The 21,029-nt window shown below is 48.0% G+C and overlaps 3 protein-coding genes across 3 annotated transcripts; 2 read left to right on the forward strand and 1 right to left on the reverse strand.

Annotated features, from left to right (window-relative positions):
• Positions 1-510: 510 nt before the first annotated feature.
• On the forward strand, positions 511-6,393 carry LOC144739333 (BTB/POZ domain-containing protein 8-like). The gene is made up of 3 exons (XM_078622296.1): positions 511-757; positions 2,491-4,215; positions 5,900-6,393. Exons 1-3 carry the CDS (start codon positions 511-513, stop codon positions 6,391-6,393), a joined length of 2,466 nt encoding a protein of 821 aa, XP_078478422.1.
• Positions 6,394-7,018: 625 nt separating this feature from the next.
• On the forward strand, positions 7,019-8,509 carry CUNH1orf146 (chromosome unknown C1orf146 homolog). The gene is made up of 5 exons (XM_078622297.1): positions 7,019-7,084; positions 7,712-7,805; positions 7,918-8,089; positions 8,199-8,277; positions 8,402-8,509. Exons 1-5 carry the CDS (start codon positions 7,019-7,021, stop codon positions 8,507-8,509), a joined length of 519 nt encoding a protein of 172 aa, XP_078478423.1.
• Positions 8,510-8,653: 144 nt separating this feature from the next.
• Positions 8,654-15,155, reverse strand: LOC144739335 (glomulin-like). Its single transcript, XM_078622298.1, has 17 exons — positions 15,093-15,155; positions 12,872-12,958; positions 12,562-12,699; positions 11,892-12,000; positions 11,387-11,621; positions 11,217-11,307; positions 10,998-11,155; positions 10,878-10,931; positions 10,770-10,800; positions 10,622-10,711; positions 10,356-10,397; positions 10,196-10,269; positions 9,987-10,059; positions 9,789-9,910; positions 9,214-9,277; positions 9,020-9,142; positions 8,654-8,752 (listed from the first exon to the last, which is right to left on the reverse strand). Exons 1-17 carry the CDS (start codon positions 15,153-15,155, stop codon positions 8,654-8,656), a joined length of 1,653 nt encoding a protein of 550 aa, XP_078478424.1.
• Positions 15,156-21,029: the final 5,874 nt, after the last annotated feature.

Raw genomic sequence — 21,029 nt, forward strand, 5'->3', positions numbered from 1 at the left:
ATAGCAAAGAGATAGTATGAAATGGACATCGGAGGATTAGCCCCGCTCACGTCATCCAGGCCCTAATGACAACAGCAGAGTGGTTTTCAAGGAACTGGAGCTGGACACGCAGAACTTTCTCCTGATTTTTAGATAGTCTGTGACAGAGAACCAACAGATGGATGTTGATCTATTTGTTGGTCAATGTGTAATGTTATTCATGTTTTTGTTCTAATCCTGCAGCAAAGAACATTAAAATGCTCCTCAGCTGCACCTGAAACCCCTCCTGTGCACAGGACCCAGAGGTCCAGCCTCACTCCTTCTGGTTCCCGCAGCACGACCACAGCCATGAAGTCTGAGGGGATGGGCGTGGCCAACAAACCAGGTGATGGTCAGACAGCCAAAGGAAAGAATGTGAAGAACCAGGAGAGCGGAGTTTAGCAGCGAAAGCGAAGACGACGACGACCACTGGCACACCCGGTGGTCAATGGCACGGGGGCTGCAGGGGGGGCCAGACGGGACAGACGGGACATGGCCAGCGGGTCAAGAAACTCTCTCACGGCCCGAGATCCAGACAAGAAGCCCAACTCCGGTGCGAGGCCGAAAACATCCCCCCCCAGCTGCACATCCACCAGCCACACGGCAGCAGTCAGAGCTCCCAAGAGCTCAGTGGGGAAGTCGGACAGCGCCGCTCATCACAGCGCCTCATCCACCTCAGACTGTCCCTCCCCAGAGAACGGTGCCAGCAGCCCACGCAGTGACACCCCTCCCACCCCAGGTTTGAAGTCTTTCTTGACTTCTCGGCATTTAATCTCTTGTTTCCGACACAAACGTCAGTGTAGCGTCAGATGACGCTCTGACGGGCCCTGATTAATGGCCAGGAGGGACGTTTGGACAACAAGGGTAGGGTCACGCATGAACGTGGATTCACTGAGCGAAGGTCCAACAGCAGGGGTCAAAGCCCCTCTCGCTTTGACACAAGGACCGGCGGGGGACTGATCACTTAAAGCTTTTGTTTTGTTAATCCTGCCTGTTGCTGTAGTTGAAGTCCGACTCAGCCGTCTGTCCATACCAAGGCTGGGGAGCAGCATGTGGCTCTATCTCAACGCTAAATGGGACGAGCTAAACCTCTTTGGCGTAAGCTCGTACAGCAGTGGCGCAGCTTGTCGCGCTCCCCCTCCGTATCTTCTGGGAAGATTTAAGCTTTTAGGGACTCGATTTAGACGTGTTGGAAGCAGGCAGTTTTACAAGCGTGTGGTTTATCTTCTGTGTTAAAGGAGTGAAGCCCAAACACCAGGTCAAAGTGGTGAACAAATCCCTGCTGACAAAAGCCCAGAAATCCGATTCAGCCAAATCCAGCAGGTGAGTGGTGCCATCGTCCTGATCACTGCGCTCACACGTCTCATTGTCTCCCTGACTGACTCCAGACCGGATCAATGTATCTGAGTTTGTCTCTCCCCTCCCATTGAATCACGGCACGTTTCAACAAGGTCACGGTGACAATTTAGGTGATGAATGGAATGAAAAAGTGTGGAAAAAGGATTCAGGACTCGGCTGGACACACATTAGTTGCAATTTAATTTCATTGACCTGAAAAGTGACAGAGAGCTTTGCAGACACATGTGAATAGATGTTCAGTGAAGTAAATTTAGAAAAATGAGACAGTGCACTCACTCGCTTGTGTTTGTAGGCCAGATGTGACTGACTGGAGGATAAAAGCAGCACGGTGTCATTGAAAAGCCTCTTATCTGTCCTTCAAAGTGTTCAAAATAACTTTTTGGTAGCACGTTGAATTTAGATGCACCCGCCAAGAGCCACTGTTTAACTCAAGTATAGTTTTAGTCCATTGAAAGGACTCTTCATTAAGTCTTACTGCGCCTCAGCCTTCTGAAGAGGATTCTCTGAAATCCTCTCCCAAGATCAGTAATTTTAAGAGTACTTTACCTATTATTATTTGACTTAAGTTTTATGAAACTTCACTGGGTAAACATATTTTTACTCATGTCTTCAGACATGAGTTTACGACTTCTACTGTAACTATGAATAGAATTCTAAAAACTACATGGGGACGTGTCAAAAGGAGAAATAGCATCGCTGCCCCCTTCTGACGTTCAGTATTACTACATTACTTCGCTTTCAGCTCTCCTCATAGTGTTTTTGAAGGACAAATATTCCTTCAACACTTGAAGGACAAATATTTCCTCTAAAAAATAAGTATATATCGTCTCATCTGTCAGCAAGAGATCTGATGATTACTGGAGAAAACACAACCAGAGATATTATGGTAAAACAATTGGACCAATGTTTTCTTGCATTGTTTTGTCTGTTGTCACAGTCCCACAAACAAATTGAGCCTGAGAGAAAGTAGCAAAGTCAAGACTGGAGCAGCAGAGAAAGTGTCAGCAGCAGCGAGAACTGACACCAAGGGGAGAGACAACCATGGTGAGGGGTTCAACACACCTGTCCAGACGGCGGCAAAGAGTCCTCCTCACTGTTCTGTCTGTGTTCCAGTCGTAAAGCACGGATCCTCCATGAAGAAGCCTGCTTCTCCCCGGAAAGAAGACGGTTCGAAAGCACCAGACAAAACAAACAGTGACACTCCCAAGAAGAAGATCACTAAGCCCACATCAGCCACTGGAGCTGGAGCCAAATCCAGTGTTAAACCAGCGAAAGCCTCTTCGCCCCCCTCCAGGCAATCTGCAGCAGCTGCTACCAAGTCTGGACAGAAGCCCAAGAGTAGTAATGAAGCATCTACAGAGAAATCTCCATCGAAATGTGGAGGAATGTCCAAACCCTCGGCTGCTGCAGCCTTCAAACGAGCAGGAGTGAAAGGGAAAGAGGCAGCAACGAGTAAAACGGACTCCAGGGCAGAGCTGGACCCTCACGACCAGCCTGAGCGTCCGAACACCCCGCGGGAGAACATAGGAGCCGAACGGTCGGATACTCAGTCAGCTGCCGGCGGTGGGACGGGACCTGAGGTTAGAGTGACACCGACAGCTGTTAGCAGCACCGCCCACGTCACGTCTGTTCTCGGCAAGAGGGCCGAAGGGACCGCGTCCCCCAGCAGCCTCCTCCCTGCTCGCGTCAGTGGGGGGCAGAGTCACGGAGTGGGGAGAGACAGCGAACGCCCCGTAGACACGCCCTGTAGCGCAGGAAGCACTGACACCCCCCTGGAGGACTCCTGGAGCATCCACCACCAGGTCAGCCCGCAGTCGGAGACCGGCAGCACGCACACCACCTCCTCTGACGACATCAAGCCGCGCTCAGAGGACTACGACGCCGGAGGATCGCAGGACGACGACTGCTCCAACGACAGGGGCGTGTCCAAGTGTGGCACCATGCGCTGCCATGACTTCTTGGGCCGCAGCAGCAGTGACACCAGCACGCCGGAGGAGCTGAAGATGTATGAAAGTGGGGCGGGGTTGAGAGTGGAGGTGCGACTGCGTGGGCGAGAGGCCGAGACCACCAGCGAGGAGGAGGGAGCGCGGCAGCGCCCCCGTTCCTGGGTGCACAGAGACGAGGTCTCAGAAGTCAAAGCGTCTGGGAACAGCGTCCCCGACCACCAGATCTTCTCCTCTGAGGAGGACGACGATGACGAGGAGGAGACGGAGGAGGAGAGGTCAGAGGTCGAGGTGGTCCCACATCAGGGCCCTCTGCCCCCCACCCAACCCTCCCCACAGTTTCAGGGGATCGTCAACCTGGCTTTTGACGACGACGGCGCCGAGCAGGACGGCAACGAGCAGCCAGACTACCAGTCAGCGTCCACCTTCCGCCGCTCAGTGCTGCTGTCTGTGGACGAGTGTGAGGAGCTGGGGTCTGAGGAAGGCGGGGTCCAGACTCCTCCTCACCAGGCCGGAGACGCTCCGACCCCCTGCGATGTCTTTGACTCTGACTCTGCAGCTCATCAGTCCGACTGCACCCCGCAGAACCATCGGCACGACAACACAGACGTGAAGCACAAACTCCAGAAGGAGGAACGGCAAGAACAAGCGTGTGTGTTCCTCACAGAGCTCCAGCGGGCTGTGCCTCAGGAGAGCAGTCCCACCCAGGAGGACGGAGCGAAGGTCACCAGAGACCTGCCCCCCCAGGAGCGGCCGTGTCACCTCGATCTGCGGCACGCTGAACAGTACAGCAGCGGTGTGCTGAGAAACAGTCAGAAAGATGATTTCTGTCTGGACTTAAATGAGCGGCAGCTGACGGGGGACTCTCCCCGTACAGCTGAACAACCTCCAGCAGGTAACGTATGATCTCTGGACTCTTCCTTGACCCAAAACCAAACCCTCTTTTCTCTCTCCCTGCAAGATTCATTCCCCTTTGCTCTGAGTCCCCAGCCTTAGCTCTGTCCTGCATACAACTTGCCCACCCCTTCAGAATAAAGGATATGACTGAGTCTTACTAGTGTAGTAACTAGTTCTGAACACAAATTCAAATTCAGTGGTCATCATAACTCCATGGCTTTCAGTTTCCTTTCATCTCCACGCATCAGCTGCTCTAAATTTGAATTTGCAGCATCAGTATCCTTTAAAAAAAAACCTGATCATCAGTCGTCTGCCTTCAGTCATTATCAGACACAGAAAAGAGAAGATGTACATTTCAGTGAGACTGACTAAAACCAGCTGTATGTGTCCTAAAGAATCTGCCCTGTGACGAGTTCTGTGAAATCGTCATATCAATGCACTTTTATGTACATAAAAAAAAAAGATCTTTGGTTTATTTTTTGTCGTTTTGGTGCAGTACAACCGTCTTTAGTAGCTTTAGATCATTTGTTGAAGTCGCTGCGTATGAATTGGAACATCACTGAGTCATTTCCACATTTATTATGATTTGTTGGTGTTGTACAAAGTGTGTCACAGTTTCTGTTTTTTTAAATGAACCGACCCCCCCCCTCATTTCTTTCTTGTGTTACACCTTGTTTTACTCAAAAGAAAAACAAACAACACAGACATCCTGCTCTGGAGGTTCTTCTGTGGTGTCTCAAAGACACAAATCTAATTGAGAAGGCCTCTTCAAATCCCTTTGTTGACAACAGTTGTACCAACATGTCAAAATAAATCCAACCGCTGATGTTCAAACACCATACGCAGTAACTGAAAACTATTGTTTTCAGGTTTCAGAGAAGCGAGTGATGATTTGACTGAAGACCACCTTGTGCTTCTCAGTAACGTGCGCTGTGCTGGGAAACTTTAATTTCTATGTGAGAATGTACTCGTTCCTGGTTGTTTTTCCTCCGTTGCACTGCTTACATGCATGTTACTGTTGTTCCGTTGTTTCTGCCCATCTGTTTCCTTTGATGTTTCCGTTTTTTTTTAGTTTCTCATTTCCTTTTGTTATGCCCCGTTGACTGGTGTCGAGATGCGCCAACGTGTTTCTGTTGTCCACTGGCTTTTGTTCAGCAGGTCTCCGTGTCGTGTCAGTAGGTTCCTCTGTAGAGAGTGTGATGTGTTTCTAGAGCAGCTGTCACACTTAGCTGCCACGTGTCTCTTTTTTCACAATCATATCCAGAAAAAAACTCCTCCTGCACCATTACCTGAGCTTACTTCCTGTTCATCACTTCAAACCAGTAAACATGAAGAGGAAACGTGGTTCGGTGCCATGTTCAGTGTTTCTGCTTTCGTGTAGGTTTTGTCACTGTTGTCGATTGGTTCTGCACATAAACCTCCAAACAAACGACTACTGCGCTAACTGACAGTTGTTCACCGGTGCATACTTTGTTAGAACAGGTGGACAGAGAGATGCATTGAGAATAGCGTCCATTCCTTTAAGGCAACTGTCAACCTTTGACATCTGTATTTTAAGACTTTGAAAGGTGATGATGATGTTGACCGTTCACTGACATCAGTATTTTTTTTAATTTTTTTTTTTTTGAGGAGTGAAGGAGTGAATCATTTGGTCATTTTGCAGTATTGTCAATTGTTTTTAGGCGACATTGGTTGTGACAGAGTGGATCAAACCTGCAAACATGACCGCCAACCATCCAAAGCCCTGTCTCCCATTTACGAGATGGATGTCGGAGAAGCCTTTGAGCACTGCTCCGACACGGACAGGGATGTTAAACCGAACGACGAAAAGCAGAGAGGACTTCAAAACAAAAGCGGTGAGTTTGCCGAGCGCGACTGGAGCCTGCTCAGGCAACTGCTCTCAGACCACGAGTCCAACCTGGGCGTCATCAACCCGGTGCCTGAGGAGCTCAACCTGGCCCAGTACCTCATCAAGCAGACGCTCTCACTGTCACGGGACCATCTGGACGCACAGGCCTTCCTCTCCCCAGAGAAGGAGACCTTCAAGCGCTGGGCAGAGCTCATCTCCCCCATGGAGGACTCGTCCACCAGCATAACTGTAACCAGCTTCTCCCCAGAAGATGCTGCCTCTCCACAGGGAGAGTGGACCATTGTGGAACTGGAAACACATCACTGACACCCAGACGAGAGCCTGACCGACAGTTTACGCCTTTCTCATGAACGCGGAACATCTTTTCACCACTTTGTCTTCAAATCATCCACCGGAGGTGTTATCAGTCATTAGTAACTATCTCTTTGCAGCAGTTTATTTACGTTCCCTGTTGTGCCCCCAGTGGTCTGTTTGCTTGCTACAAACGGACCGTTCTGCATGCTGATCATTTTTTTTACGTTTGACTGAAAATGTAATATTGCTTCAAAGCTCTACAAAAAAAAGATGTGTAACAAAAACACTCATGCCAATCGTCAATCGATATGTTTGACTGGAGTTTCTTAAAAGAAATACTGGCCTACAGCCTTGCATTAATGTCATATTCAAAATAAAGCTTTGTGTTTCTGAAGAAATTCACTCCTGCGTTTTTTTCTGTGAGACAGAATACAAATTAAATTGCAAAAATCCTTTTCTGTTATTAAGATAAGCAGCTGACATCACTTTGAATGAGGTCAAACGGAGCCACAGCGACCTCTGGCGGTCATTGATTGACATGACGTCATCCAACCGGTTTAACTGTTAGCACCCGCCACTGGCTGTCGGTTAAATTAGCTGTTAGCAGTCAGGTGAAACAAACGTGTCTGTCTGAGCGATGGCAGCGTTTCAAGACATAAACTGTCAGTGGACAACAACCGTTATAGTCAGCACGTCTCTTCAGGTAAAGTTAAAACATTCGGACACGGTTTCGGTTCACGGTTTGCGCTAACTTCGAGTTAGCTAGTTGGTGAAGCACAACCACAAAGAGAGAAATTCGACGAAATGTGAACTCAGCTACGTTTCCCCGCTCAAACAATGTACAAAATAAACCCAGGGTTCCTGTTGTAAACCAGAACGGAGAATATAACTCGTATTTCACAGGGAATATGAGTTAATGCCATCAGGCAGGTACGGGATGCCGAACCGTAAACTTGATAGATTCAAGTTTTCCTTCGTTCCCTCATCCAGCAAAACTATTCAATAGTCAGACATTATATACGTATATATGGTCTAATGGTCTAAAGTTGTTTTGATAGTCACCAAACAAACAATAGAAATATTCAGTAAATTATCACACACACACACACACACACCATAACATGTAATTTCAAAGAAATATGAGTCATTATCGTTGTCCAATAAGCAACGTCTGCTTTTACTTACATTCACACACTCATTTAACTTTGTGGTAGCTAGTCTAAGGTTTGTAGGTTTTAAATGATAAAAAAAAACGAATAGATTTTTCATTGACCAGTAAACTAAATGAAGTACAGATGAAATCCAGTATTTGCCCTCGGATATTTTCCAGAACCATGAGGCCAGCAGGATGCTCAGCCTGCAGCGCCACCGCATCAGATTTTCTGACGGTGTTGAGTCTGGAACCTTCATTTACCCTTCATCAGGTAAACTGCATCAACATCTCTGTTAAACTGTCTAACCCCACTACTGAATCGAACATGAACTAGAAAAAAATTGAATATTTCAAATGAATCTTTTAATTCAGTCGTTTTTTAGGTGTTGCATTTCTGCTGGTTGAGCCACAAGACTTCCCTGAACCCTGTGAGAAGTCAGGACTCGCTGAGCGAGTTGAAAAGTTCATACAGATCCATCGGAACAGTTTCCTGCTCCTGTATTCTCCCTTTAATGGGAAACAGGACCTAGAAACCCTGTCGTTCCTTCAGCACAGGTGCATTATTGGCTGTTATATTTAACATTTCTTTCACTACACACCGAGTTTCTGATGACACAGAGATTCTGAGTCTGTTGAGTTTGCTTACTGATATTTTGTGTTTCAGGTTCTTTGGGCGCAATCTCAGGATCCTGCCTGTGCGAAACAACGCTGAGATTGTCAGAGGAATGTTGACAATCGCAAAGGTAAATATCTGGTGTTTTTAATGACAACTAAGACACGCTGAATTTCTCTGCTTGTACTCCTGAGCAAACAAATGCTATTTTTAAAAGCACGGACAAAGAAATGCAGACGTTCTTTCATCTGCAGGCCACTAGCAAGCCCCATGTGGATAAAATCCGGGACCGACTAGCTCTGGCTCGGGCCAACATCATCGAAAGCAGCTCTGTGTGGGAGATGTTGAGACAAATCCTGTGAACAAACTAAACCTCAGATTGTTGTGTTGAATGAGAACCTGCAGAGACTGTTTCCATAGCTGATACATCCCCAGATCTGTCACACTTCTCTAAACCGGTTTGCTGTATTTATTGGTCTCACACGTTTCAGTTTGAAGTCAGATAGTCAGTGGTTTGAGATCTTCAGCTTCTCCTCCGTGAGCTCCTCAATGCGAATGATAAGGCTCTCCATCAGGTCGAATGTCACCAGCGCGCTCTGGAGCACCTGAGATCAGAGAACACTCACCTGTCATGAACAGCTGGAAGATGTGAAAGAAAGAAAATAAAGGTTGTCACCTGGTTCTGGACCTCTGGGGGCGAAGAAGACACTTTGTCCTGTCTCACTGGGATGATCCTGAGAGGTCTGCTGGACGCTCGGGCCTCTGGGTGTGTGTGTGTGTGTGTGTGTGTGTGTGGGGGGGGGGCAGGAAATGGTCAGTGTTTGCAGTATGACTGACGTTTCACCAATCAGCAGCTGACTCCCACCTCGTGCTTTCAGTTTTTGTTTTTCTCTCAGCGCCTTCAGCTCAGAGGAGTAATACGTCCTGGACACGCTGAGACACACTCGTAGCGTTTTCACATATTGGTCTTTGATCCTGCTCAGTCGACTCCACAGCTCCACCTGGAGGAGGAGACGCTGAGTTCATACGTTCACCAGGCTGGGGGACAGTGGGCGTGTCAACTTACACTGATCCTGGTCTCTTTGTCTCTGATGAGAAGATAACGTAGAAGATTCAAACTCTCCATGATTCTGGAGGAACACAGATGAGACGTCAGTGCTGAAGAAATCATCTCTGTTACAACAGTCTGTGAGACTTCTGCTATTTCATGAACGGAAGTTTGATCCTACAGTTTGTTGATTTCTATATCCAGGGCAGGGAGGCTGATACATGAAGCTTTTATCATGATGCTCTTTGGTTTATTTGCAGCTGATAAAACAAATTTGATGAATTTGTGTTTAAAAACATATGCGATGACAGAATGTAGAAAATGTAGATGAATGAATTGGAAAAAGCAACTTATTGTGTGTGAAATAGATCAAAGTAACATAATGACATACAAACATCTAAAGACCAGTAAAGATGGTCTCAGTTCATCACTGAACATCACCGTCCTGGAAGATAAGTGGCCATACAACGGGATCGTTTCTAGAAATCAGTCAAATTCAAGCTCCCGTGAGAAACCTGTGAAAAGCTGCAGACTTTGTGTCTCAGATGACGTTGTTTTACATGTAAACAAACATGTTGAATGCTGTCACTCACTGGTCCATGTTGTGCAGCAGATCTGTCTCAGCCGCCTGCGGCAAACGGAGCAGCAGCTCCAGCAGCGGGACAAACTCCTCCCCCAGGAACCATCTGTTGGTGTCAGCCAGCTGGAGAAGGTACTGTGGTGAAAACTCAAAGCTCAAAATGTAAAAAAACATCCCGACTTCATGTGAGTGAACTCGCCTGCATAGCCACTTGGACTTGATTTCTGATGTTCTTCACTATAAAACCATTCACCCCTGGATGGCTGCTGGTTTTTAACATGCACCTGCAGAACAAACAGCACAGTAAAACATCAGCAGGACGAGACACAATGACCAGGTGTCGTTTACTGGAGAAACATCGCACGCAGGTTAGACAAGTTTCAGAAGGTGTGAAGGACGAATCAAGAAGTTCTGTCTCACCGAAAGAACTTGTGTTTTGCTTCCACGTCCAACTTGTTGATGAAAAGCTGTAAAACGTGCAGCCCTGGTTCTCTCTGGGGAGGAAGAACACACACACACTGTAGACACACACACTGCTGCTGGTGTTTGATTCCGTCTCAGAGCAGCGGACTGAACTCACCAGGCGTCGGATGGGACACTCGGCCAGAAGCTGCTGCAGATTCTGTGAACGTCCCAAATAACATCAGACCAGATCATATTTGAAGGTTTCACGTTAATGTCTCCAACGTCACTGATCCTCTGTGTAACTGCTGCGTCTTGTGATGAGGTGTGGACCAGGACGATGTCACCATACCGTGACAGTCTCTCAAGGACTCGCTAACGACAGGATCTTTAGATCACCGTCGCTCCGTGGACCCTCTCTGCTCATAGACGTGCTGATTGTACCTGTGAGACGCTGTAGAAGCTCTTCAGCTCCAGCAGGCCAGAAGGTAGACTGTCATCCTCCAAACTCTCCAGGTTCCTCTCATACAGTTCCTGAGGGACAGCGACAGTCAGAGCCACGTCCTCCAGCTCTGACAAACTGACCACTCACCAGTCCTTTGAGTAAGTGTGACTCCTTTTTGCTATGAGACAAACAACAGGACAGGGTGACTCTCTGTGCTCTGCTCACTTCAGGAGTTGAGTTGGACTGAGATCTGACCTGCTGAGCAGCTCCGCCACAGAGTCCATGTTGCACTGGAGAACAAACTGGGGGCTGGAACAGGGAGAGAAAAGTGTAGATGATTGTTTTCTAGATGAGTCTGGTGATCGGGTTTCTCACCTGTACACTGCTGGGAAGGTTTCCATGGCGATGAGCTGGACAAACAGCAGATAGGCCAGACAGGCTCTGGACTCTCCATAAGCCGTCAGGGGGCTTTTCCTCACAGAGCTGAAGAACAGGATGTCTGAGAGGGTCTGCTGGAGGGCAGGTAGGGTCACCTGTAGGATGGAACTGTGAGTGTCTCCTTCAAAACGTCAGCTTCTCAGCTGCTCTTCTTACCATTATCTCTGCTGCAAAGAGCCACAGCGACGACTTCCTGTCTCTGGTCAGTTCAGCTTCAAGCAACGGCTCCTTCAAGCTCCTCATGCAGCTAGAGGGAAACACTGATCACCACCGACTCTTGTACGACCATCAGACATCATCTGAGGTCATCATCTGTCTCAACCTACAACTTGAGCAACTCAGTCTTCAGCTCCGAGTCACAGTTCCCGTCTTTCCTCTTCACCTCGTCCACTAAGGTCTTGGTAAAAGCAGCCAAGGAGGTGCAGCAGCGACCCAGGCCGTACGCGTCCGCCTCCTCCTGCTGCCCCGCATACGGCACTGGCAGCCGGGCCATCTGCCGGTGCAGGCTGGACAGAACCGAGCCCACCGCGGGTGCTTGTCCCTCCTGCAGCCTCAGCAGCCCTTTTTTGACACACACAGACACACACACACATTCGTTTTAGTTATTACTGCTGTGAACAGCAGGGGGAGCCAAGTGCCTAAATTTTACTGTGTCAAGATTTTAGTTGACACTGTTCAATAAGTACTTATCACTTGTGAAATGCATGAGTTTGTGAGTTTGTACTATTGCATCAAACACCCGACTCGTGCTGTGTTTACTTCTGTGTGTTCATCTGACGTGAACATAGGAGTGAAGTAATGAAGAACACGGTGGTGTCACGGCTGCTCCACCTGTTAGAAGATGAGGCACAATGACGACGATGGTCTCAGAAATGGCCCCTGGATCAATGTCTTCTATTAGTTGGAGGAAAACGGGCACGAGGTGGTCGGGGCTGCAGGTCTGGTGACAGAACATCCGTTTACAGGCAGATACTCAGAAACGTGTCCCGGTTGTATCCCTTCCTCCCACCGTGGTCAGGTGTGCCACGGCAGCCTGACAGTGATCGACACTCGTCTCTTTCTTGACCACTCGGTGTACCAGAGGCACCAGAAGGACGTGACCCATTGACCTCACAATGTCCTGAATTCAAGACAAAACAGAAGGAGACAAGGATCAGAGAGGCACCAGGCCTGATCACCAGGCCCGTTGACTCCCAGCAGAAGGTTCTGGAAGCTTCCTCCACCCTGCGAGAGTGACGTGTCATGTGGAACGTCAGGGATTTCGGCGAACAGGGTGGAGGAGGTGACCGACGGTAGCTCACAGCTGTGTGCCTTCGGAGGAGACGCCGACTCCTCAGCACACCTCCGTGTCAGGAGGCAGCCGAGCAGCAGCGTCTCCATCGGTTTGGGTATCAGATGAGGTTCCGTCGTTCTTCTGGCGAGCCGCTCTGCGCTGGGGGACACATCGATCCGTCCGTCTGCGGCCGCCAAAGTCTTCCAGTGATGCCGGAGAAACAAGTACCTGGTTCCTGGCATCTTGAAGACATTTCAGGAGCAGACCACTGTCTCCCTGAGCGAGACAGCTGCGTCCCAAAGCCTCAAAGAGCTGGTAGTCGTCTGCTGTCAGGTCCTCCCCGTCTCTGAACAGAAAGAATAGAAGCTGATTCACAGATGAAGAAGAATACATTCAAGACAGAATGTTATTCTAAATATAAAGGAAAATATCATCGGACTGGGACAATATCTGCTGAAGCTGCTCAGTGGTTTCTTTGTATACACACTTAGTTTCAAGTTGACACGAGTGAACCCTCTGACACACTTCATCCACTCACCCATCTCTGGACCACATCATTCAGCTGATCCTCCTTCATCACCAGCGTCTCCTCTGCCTGCACCGGAAATCCGATTATCACCTTTCTCTGAGTGGAACAATAGCAGCCGCCGACACAAGAACGTCTCCGTCCAGAACCGACGTGGGACCGAAGGTGCTGCCGATGTGTGGAGGGAGAGAGGTTCAGTCTGTGAGGAGAGGAGACGTAAACCTCTTATCTGTCTTTGTGCTTCTCCTCTAATAGGATTAGTGGTGTTTCTGTGTGCTCAGAAGAAATGTTCTGGAAGGACCTGCTCAAAGAACACGTACATACTACGACCCAGGTTGTTGTTTCCTAGCGGGTTGTCCAGTGAGTGTAAATCTGCCTCACCGGGAACTCAGTGATGCATGGGGTGTTTCAGATGAGGACTCCTTTGATTCCTGGGAGTCTGATGGAACTGGATCCCACCACGTGTCTCATAGCTGTGGATCAATCCGGGTTCTTTGCGTTCTTTGCGCTGTCCTCTACTTCTGGGAGTGATGCAGCTGAGATTCCTTCACCTGAGGCTCCGTCCTGAAACATCTCCATGATGATTCTCCTGATCTCCGATTCCCTTGTGAAGCCTGTGTGACACGTCGTGAGGTGCTAACACTGCTTCTGTTCCTCCTTCATTGCATTTGTCACCTGCTGCTCAACTGTTGTCAGGTGTTTTTGTGGTTTTCATCAGCAGAGTGACGTTTCGTTCTTCTTCTTCTTCTCTTATTTTGGTGAGGTGATGGTCAGTGCTGCTTTGGTTATAGATAATGCCAGAAGGTGTTGTAGTGATGTAATGGGGATTTAAGGTTGACTTTGGTTTAACGAAATGGATCCGGACAGATTTAGAGTGACTCTCCATGATTAACTCGTGACAACATATTGCTCCTCTGTGTCAACACAAAGGCCTCCACATCCTCCAACCCCTACCTGTGTGTGTGTGTGTGTGTGTGTGTGTGTTCTGATGGAAGTCCAATCGCTGAGTGGAGGAACAGCTCTCATCCTGATTTCCCATGAATAGGTGGAGGTGTGTGTTTGAACGATGGGATTTAGCCGACATCTGCTGCGGCACAGGTTTGTCCTGTGTATTACTGAGTGATGAAAGCCTGGGGGAGAAGAGACGCAGAGCAAACAGAGTCCACAGGCGGAAGCTTGCGCCATGTTTGTCCCTGATTTTGTCATTTTTAATTACTGACTGATGACGTTCGGGGGACAACTTCCTCTGATGTCGAACCACCGAATTCAGTCCGATTTCAACCAGTGACCTGATTAGTGAAGGACAATTTACTGTCCCACTTTGAACGGAGGACGTCATCACACTGCTGCTGTGGATCACTGGACGATACACACGATTCACAACTGTGTGTGTGTGTGAGTCCAGCATATCTCATATAACTGATATCACACAGTCCTCCATGAAGGATGACGGTGAAGGATAGGAATCCACCTTGGCCCCACCCCAAACACAACAGGACCCTGAAAGTACAGAATTGACAGTTACTGCTGGATTAGCTTCCTGGGAAACAGGGTCATTATTAACCACAGAATCCCGAGCAGAGTAGACATGACCCCCCGTTCAAATAATTCTGCTCTGAGATCTACCTCTCAGCTGTATCAGGACCTGCAAACTCGAGCGGCCAAACACCCAGGACCTGGTCTCCAGGGCTGAACCGACGGTGCTCAGCTTGGCGGTTGTACAGTCTTTTCTGGTTATTCCTGAGCACCCTCCAGATTTTTACATGTCAATTCAACAGCCAGATACAGGCGACGGTAGAACCCGTTAACATAATCCAACAAGGTCTTTGGTGTCTAGATGTGTATATATATATATGTATATTTCATTTGCTGGACGCAACTGAACAGAGTAGTATAGTGTGTGTGTGTGTGTGTGAGTGTGAGTGTGAGTGTGAGTGTGTGTGTGTGTGTGTGTGTGAGAGAGAGAGAGAGAGAGAGAGAGAGAGAGAGCTCTGTGTGAGCTCCAGTGTCTCTGCTGTGACCGTTCCTGGAGGTGTGTTATCTGTAGATGCTTCTTCCGTCAAACACCAGTATTCTTCTGTATTTGTTGTCGGCCGTCATGCAGCAGAGTGCAGTGTCTGTCTCCACTCTCCCTCCTCGTCCCACATTTCCTCTGTGACCTTTTAGAAAGCATGATGTTTTAAGTGAACTATTTATCCGCTCGGCTCCCCCGGAGGCTGCTACAGACTGCTACAAGCTCTCCTGTCTGCCCCAGAGCTCCCCAGGCCCGGCAGAGCTTGTCATGAAAAACTGCCATGTTTGGAGTCTCTCCTGGGGTGGGTGTGTGTGTGTGTGTGTTAATGGGGCTGCTGCTTTCTGAGCACAGCAGATGAATTTGATTTGAAGACATTTTTATACCCTGATTTGATTCTGCGATTGTTGTTGCTGCTCAGAACGTGAAGAATCAGATGTGAATGAAACAATGAGTTGGACTCAGAGACGGATGGACACGTAGGTCTGAGGGGGGACACGCCACTGGTTGTAGATTTCTAATGGATCCATCTCCGTTGTCTGATATGTGAGGTCTGTCCTCAGAGATGGGGACGGTGGTGCTGGTCCACAGACGAGTGTCTTCGGGGGGAAGGAACACCCCAGTGACCTGAGAGCTAATGGAGACGCCGGCCTCACATGGGATGTTATTGACCTTGGCCCCTCTTTGTAAAAGCTTTGCCCCTGTAGCAAACAATCAGAGGGAGGGGCGCGGAGGGTGCGGCCGCAGTTTGTGTTTTTGTTTGAGTTGCGGCGACGGCTGCTGGCAGAAGGTTTTCCAGTTGTTTCCACGTCTTTCATCGGGCTCTGATGCGGCTTTATGTCCCCGTGTGCTCTGACGTGAAAGCTCACGAGGTGAGACAAAGGCTTGAGCTCCAGTTTGTGTCTGGAATGGGACGAGGGGGGGGGGGCGTGCACACTTGAGCGCCTGCTCAACCTTCTGTAAATCGGCATTTTGATGACTGTTCCTTGTGTCGAGTTGTTCTCAATCAATACACACAGAGAACGCCTTCGCAGACACAGATAACTACTGCTGTATCTGTGGGCTGAGGAGACTGACACCCTGTCTGACTGATCAATACGCCGCGGCACGCCCAAACACCCCCCCCCCCCGTGATCGCACACAGGCTGGTTCCCCCAGCAGTGATGGTGAAACTGCCCGGCGGCTCCCCAGGGTGGATGAATCGGAGATGTTACATGTGAACTGGCTGTCAGAACGATTCTGTCATGTGGGCTCTTCTCCGGTGTTTAAAGATGCTGACACACCGTGTTTGGGGTTCCAGTGTCTTGTTGGAAGTGATGGAGGCTTTTAGCCCGTTTTGTTTTTTCTCCTTTATCCGTTGAAGTGTTCACTGGAGTGTTAGAATCTGTATCTCACCTGCCACAAATGTCTCCTGACACGTTGTGCTTCCTCTCAGGTCATCTGATCCTGACCCTGTTTCTGAATTCATTTTTGTTGTTACCTCCACCGAGGACGTTCTGTTTGCTTCCAGCGTTTCTATGTTTGTTTGTCTGCTTTGCAAAATAACTCAAAAGGTTCTGAACAGAGTTGAATGAAATGTAGAGTAACTGCTGCTGATGGACCAGGACCAGACGATTAAATGGTGGTGGTGTTCTGGAACATCTGGATCCAGGAATCTGTTGAAGGATTCTTCCTCATTTTCATTTTCTGTGGACCAATGGTTAGTGGGTCTGTCCGTTAAACTAAAGGTCAGGGGTCAATGGTCATCGGTGAATGTTTTGGAGGAGATCAATGAACGGAGGATGATGATGATATTGGGTGGAATCAGCTGATTGGAGGGGGTCTGAGTTCTCCGAGTGCTTTTTTCATGTCAGTTTGTTTCTGAACCTGGCTGTTCATCATCATCATGTGTTATTTCTGGATGACGTGTACGACTCTTTGGCATATTTTGTAGTAAAGATAAGTTGCTGAATAAAGAGGGGCGGATCAGATGAAGCTGCAGCTCATGAATGTTTCAGACGATGCCAGAGGGTGAACGGGGGAGTCGCTGCTCTGCTGGGATCCATCTCCTCTGACCTTGGCTTTGTGGATCGGTCCCACCGTTGAAGTAGCTGCTGTCTAATGGACCGAGTGGTGGGAGACGCCAGGTGACGAGGAGAACAGGAGGCACCGGAGTCGGCTGGCCGGCTCCAGCCCTGGGTAAAGCCTCCGGGGCTGTTTAAGCACTTCCCTTCCTGCTCGTCCACGTGGGGACCCCCTGGATGGTGTCGTTCCGGTTTGATCCTGTTGCAGCGTGACGCATGACCACACCGACCCCTGAATGGGCATTAGTGCAGGCTTCAGCTCCCCCAACATCAAAGCCTCAAATCCTTCATTAAATCAGAACACAAAAAGTAACTTTACTTGAATGCCTCAGCATAAATATTTGATCAGGGCTGAGGATAAATCTTTGTCATTTTCTGCTCCTTCTTTCATCCCTCCCCAAGGCTCGTCCTCCCCTCGCTCATCACATCACGGCGCACGGCGTTTGACGTGGTCATTTGTGAAATGGATCTTATGAATCTTTTAAAATGATTCACAGGCTAACAGCTCAATCACAAATGATTTGCTGTTGCATAGACGAGGCGCTAACGTTTCCTGTGTTACAACAAGAAGTGACGTTCCCGCTGCAGTGGAATGCGTCCATCTCTTCATTTATGCATAAGGACACTGCTACCTATTGAATATGTGAGGGGATGCTGCACATTTAGTGCAATGTCACGTTCATGGTCTTTAAAACACCTTTTTACTTTAAAAAAAAAAACAAGCTGCAATGTCAGAAGACCTGAACTGATGAAATAGAAGGTCGAGGCAGAACAAGAGCAAATGAAGTAAATAAAAGTAAGAATCAAAGCAGGTAAGAGGATTTGAAACGTGTGACCCAGTTAACACTTGAATCTGGAAGCTTTGTGTCGCACACATCAGCTCATCATCTATTCTCTGAGTGAACACGAGCTGCACGCTAAAAGGCTGCAAAGCGCGTGTCACTTGTGTTCTGAGGATTTACTTTTCACTTTTTCTGTTTTTTCTGCCTGCAGACAAGACAATCTTTTATCATCCAGAGCGAATCCTTTTAATGTCACCTTTAGGATTCACCAGTTCTCAGACATGACTGAACACGGCAGCAGTGTGATGCTGTCGCAGCAGTGTGTGTGTGTGTGTGTGTGTGAGAGAGAGAGCAGAGGACCTTCACTCTGAGAGCAGACTGTCACTCACGTCTGAATGTTTACTGATATGTGATGCTAAATGAACCGGATAAACGCGGCTTTAAATGAGCGAACAGCATTCCCCCCACCCCCCCACCCCTTTCATCAAACCTGTGGGTCCACCCCCCACCCCCCAAGCCCCCACACACAATCAGCCCCTGCATGCACACACACACACACACACCTTCAGACTCACGCTGTTCAGGGCCTGGACCCTCCACACAGAGGCGGCTAATGGAAAGCTTTCAAGGCAGAATGATGTCGGCTCTCATTTGGACCAATGTCAGTGTGTGTGTGTGTGTGTGTGTTTGGTCAGCACCCTGGGACCTACCATGACAAACAGATCTAAAAACTGAAAGCAACAACACTGTCCACCCCCACAGACACACACACACACACACACTAACACACTTACTGAAGTTGTTTGTGTTACCTGATGTGCAGGTGTGTGTTTGTATGAAGACGTTTGAAAAAAAGGGGACGTGGTTGAGACAAGTGTTTAACGGACCTTTAATGATAATGAAGAAAGAGACAGACACACACACACACACACACACACACACACACACACTAGAGCCAAGGAAAATGACAGAAAATCTGTTCATCATTGTAAACTCATTTGGTTGTCAAACCTGTTTCAAGATGGATTCACGACTGAATTTGTGTTTTATTTCACCGCCAGGAACAGTTGAATTATACACAGATGTTTCTTCAACAACACAGATTAGAATTAGAATCAAATTCATCCTTCAAACTGACGCCGGAGTGACATGTGTCACCAGGTGATACGACCTGCTCACCTGCTGCAGGTTGGATTCCACTGGGTCTATGTGCAGCTTTACACACACACGTCCGTCAGCTGGTGTCTCCTGTTATTATTTTCCTCTCATTCTGCTGCCTTTTCTTTCCAGCGTCATGAATAATTTGTGCATGTGCCTTGTTGCGCGATGACAGCTGTGCAGTTGCTTCGCCGTCTTTTTTTCACGTCAGGTGAATAATGAATAAAGCTGAGCAACAAAGAGCGGTGCCCTCAACGAGCTCTTCATCTGTCCTGGTGTGTGTGTGTGAGGCTCCACTGGGGGGCGGACACAGGTGAGCCTCCTCACTCACCTCAGACTTCACTCATTCTCCACTGATCCCTCCCTTCTGTCTACATCCTCATCAGACGCTCGGATCGGAGGAGGAAATCCAGTGTCACCTGTCAAACCTGCGTGAAATGTGCTGAACAAAGCGTGAGAGCAAATAGCATTTTATTATGACAATACACACAGAGCAGGTCTGCTCCCTCAGGGAACAATCACATCCAGGCTCTGGAACCAACCGGAGCAGCTGCGAACCGACATGGGCTCCTTCTGTTCCACACCAACCAGGAGACGTTCAGTGTCTCCTGATGTGGATTAGTTCTGGAAGCATCCAAACACATCAGGTATTTGTGGAAATCAAACTCACGTAGTTCTCGTCAAGACCAAACTGTGAATCTTTTCAAACTAAACAGAAAAATCTGACGTTTTTTTTCTACTTTTCATCCATCTTTCATTTCAGATTAATAATGAATCGGTGGAAACCACAAACCCTGGAAACTTCCTAATTGCAGTGTGTGTGTGTGGCCTGGATTCTGCAGACTGCAGAACTCTGATTACTGTGCCGTCCAGTCGATGGAGTGTATTCATATTTGATACGTTGGCCTCGGGGCAGCTGCTGGAGCTTGAACATCCAGCCGTCGGTATAATGGTTCATTTCAAGATATTTGTTGTCCTTTTATTTATATTTATATTTGTCCTCCTGCCTGAAAAGCCTCTCAGAGCCCGAGCGCTTGAGGAAACTGTGGAAAATCCTCACACTGACGAGCATTAAAAAAATGCCAATGAGTGTGATAAAGCTGAATCAGGCTAGAAAAATGGCCGCTTCTGTTCTCTCTGAGCTTCTCCTGAGAACAGAGTTTCCTTCCATGAGGAGCTGAGCTCCAGCAGGTCTTCCAGGACGTTCTCCAAATGAGCTCCTCCTCATTCCGCTCATCGCGGCCTTTGAAATATTCAGTGTGTTCAAGAGAAGTATGTTGAAGAGAAGTGAAGCAGAAAAAATCTTTGTGAGTCAGTGATTTCAATCAATGTTGAAGGAACATTTCCCTCTTGTTCTTCTGCCTGTTTCAGGTGCAAACAGACGTGAAAATAGGTGAAAACATGAAGGTGAGTTCAGTTTGATTGTTTTGAACGGTACAGAATAAAATCTGAACCTCTTAGCTGCCGTTGTTGTTCAGGATGGAGCTCAGGACGGACAAAGTATTCAGCTGTTCACGGTGAAATCTGCTCAGGCTGTTTGGAGTTCAAACAGCATTCATGTGTTCACAACAAACAAGCTGCGGGCAAAAAACAATCACAGCAGCTGAGCAGCAGCAGCTGCCCCCCAGTACTTATTAGTTATTAGCAGTGATAATAATAATGATGATTTTAATAATAATAAATCAGACAGGATCCATAATTAAAATAAATACTTTAATTTAGACAGAAGTAAAGAAATTGAAATAAACTCATGACATTGTATTCATATATTTACTACATTTACAATAAATAAATAAACTAAATTATCAGTAAAATGTAAATTTATATTCTAAGTGTTTCAGTTTAGTAGTTTATTGCATTTTTGTCTTAAAACCAACCAGTTAAATTAAATGTGGCCTTCAAAAAAAGATTCTTTCTTCTTGTCAGCAATGAATGTTTCTTCTGTGTGTGTGTGTGTTTTGCCGTCATCTTCAGTAGCTGCAAACAAACGCTCCTCTGTGGATCTCTGACTCTGGATCTCTGTGGATCTCTGTGGATGGGCTCAGACTCCCAGCTTCTCTTTCCCCAGATGTGGAGCTGAACGTCCTCTCGGTCCAGCGGTGACAGACAGACACCTCTCAGCTTATCTCTGGTCTCCTCCTGCAGCGGTGGCAGCT

Source organism: Lampetra planeri, unplaced genomic scaffold, assembly GCF_965212315.1.
Source record: "Lampetra planeri unplaced genomic scaffold, kcLamPlan1.2.h2 scaffold_1431, whole genome shotgun sequence".
In the NCBI taxonomy this organism is placed as follows: Eukaryota; Metazoa; Chordata; class Hyperoartia; order Petromyzontiformes; family Petromyzontidae; genus Lampetra; species Lampetra planeri.

Bases quoted from the DNA above. Each gene is read 5' to 3' on its own strand.
- LOC144739335 (XM_078622298.1), bottom strand. From the start codon at position 15,155: ATGGCAGTTTTTCATGACAAGCTCTGCCGGGCCTGGGGAGCTCTGGGG. The intron at 12,700-12,871 runs GTGAGTGGATGA...TCTGTGAATCAG, and splicing joins ATGATGTGGTCCAGAGATGG to CTTCTATTCTTTCTGTTCAG. The intron at 12,001-12,561 runs GTACTTGTTTCT...TTCTGTCACCAG, and splicing joins TTCAAGATGCCAGGAACCAG to ACCTGCAGCCCCGACCACCT.
- LOC144739333 (XM_078622296.1), top strand. From the start codon at position 511: ATGGCCAGCGGGTCAAGAAACTCTCTCACGGCCCGAGATCCAGACAAG. The intron at 758-2,490 runs GTTTGAAGTCTT...TCTGTGTTCCAG, and splicing joins TGACACCCCTCCCACCCCAG to TCGTAAAGCACGGATCCTCC. The intron at 4,216-5,899 runs GTAACGTATGAT...AATTGTTTTTAG, and splicing joins AGCTGAACAACCTCCAGCAG to GCGACATTGGTTGTGACAGA.
- CUNH1orf146 (XM_078622297.1), top strand. From the start codon at position 7,019: ATGGCAGCGTTTCAAGACATAAACTGTCAGTGGACAACAACCGTTATA. The intron at 7,085-7,711 runs GTAAAGTTAAAA...GATATTTTCCAG, and splicing joins TAGTCAGCACGTCTCTTCAG to AACCATGAGGCCAGCAGGAT. The intron at 8,278-8,401 runs GTAAATATCTGG...TTTCATCTGCAG, and splicing joins GAATGTTGACAATCGCAAAG to GCCACTAGCAAGCCCCATGT.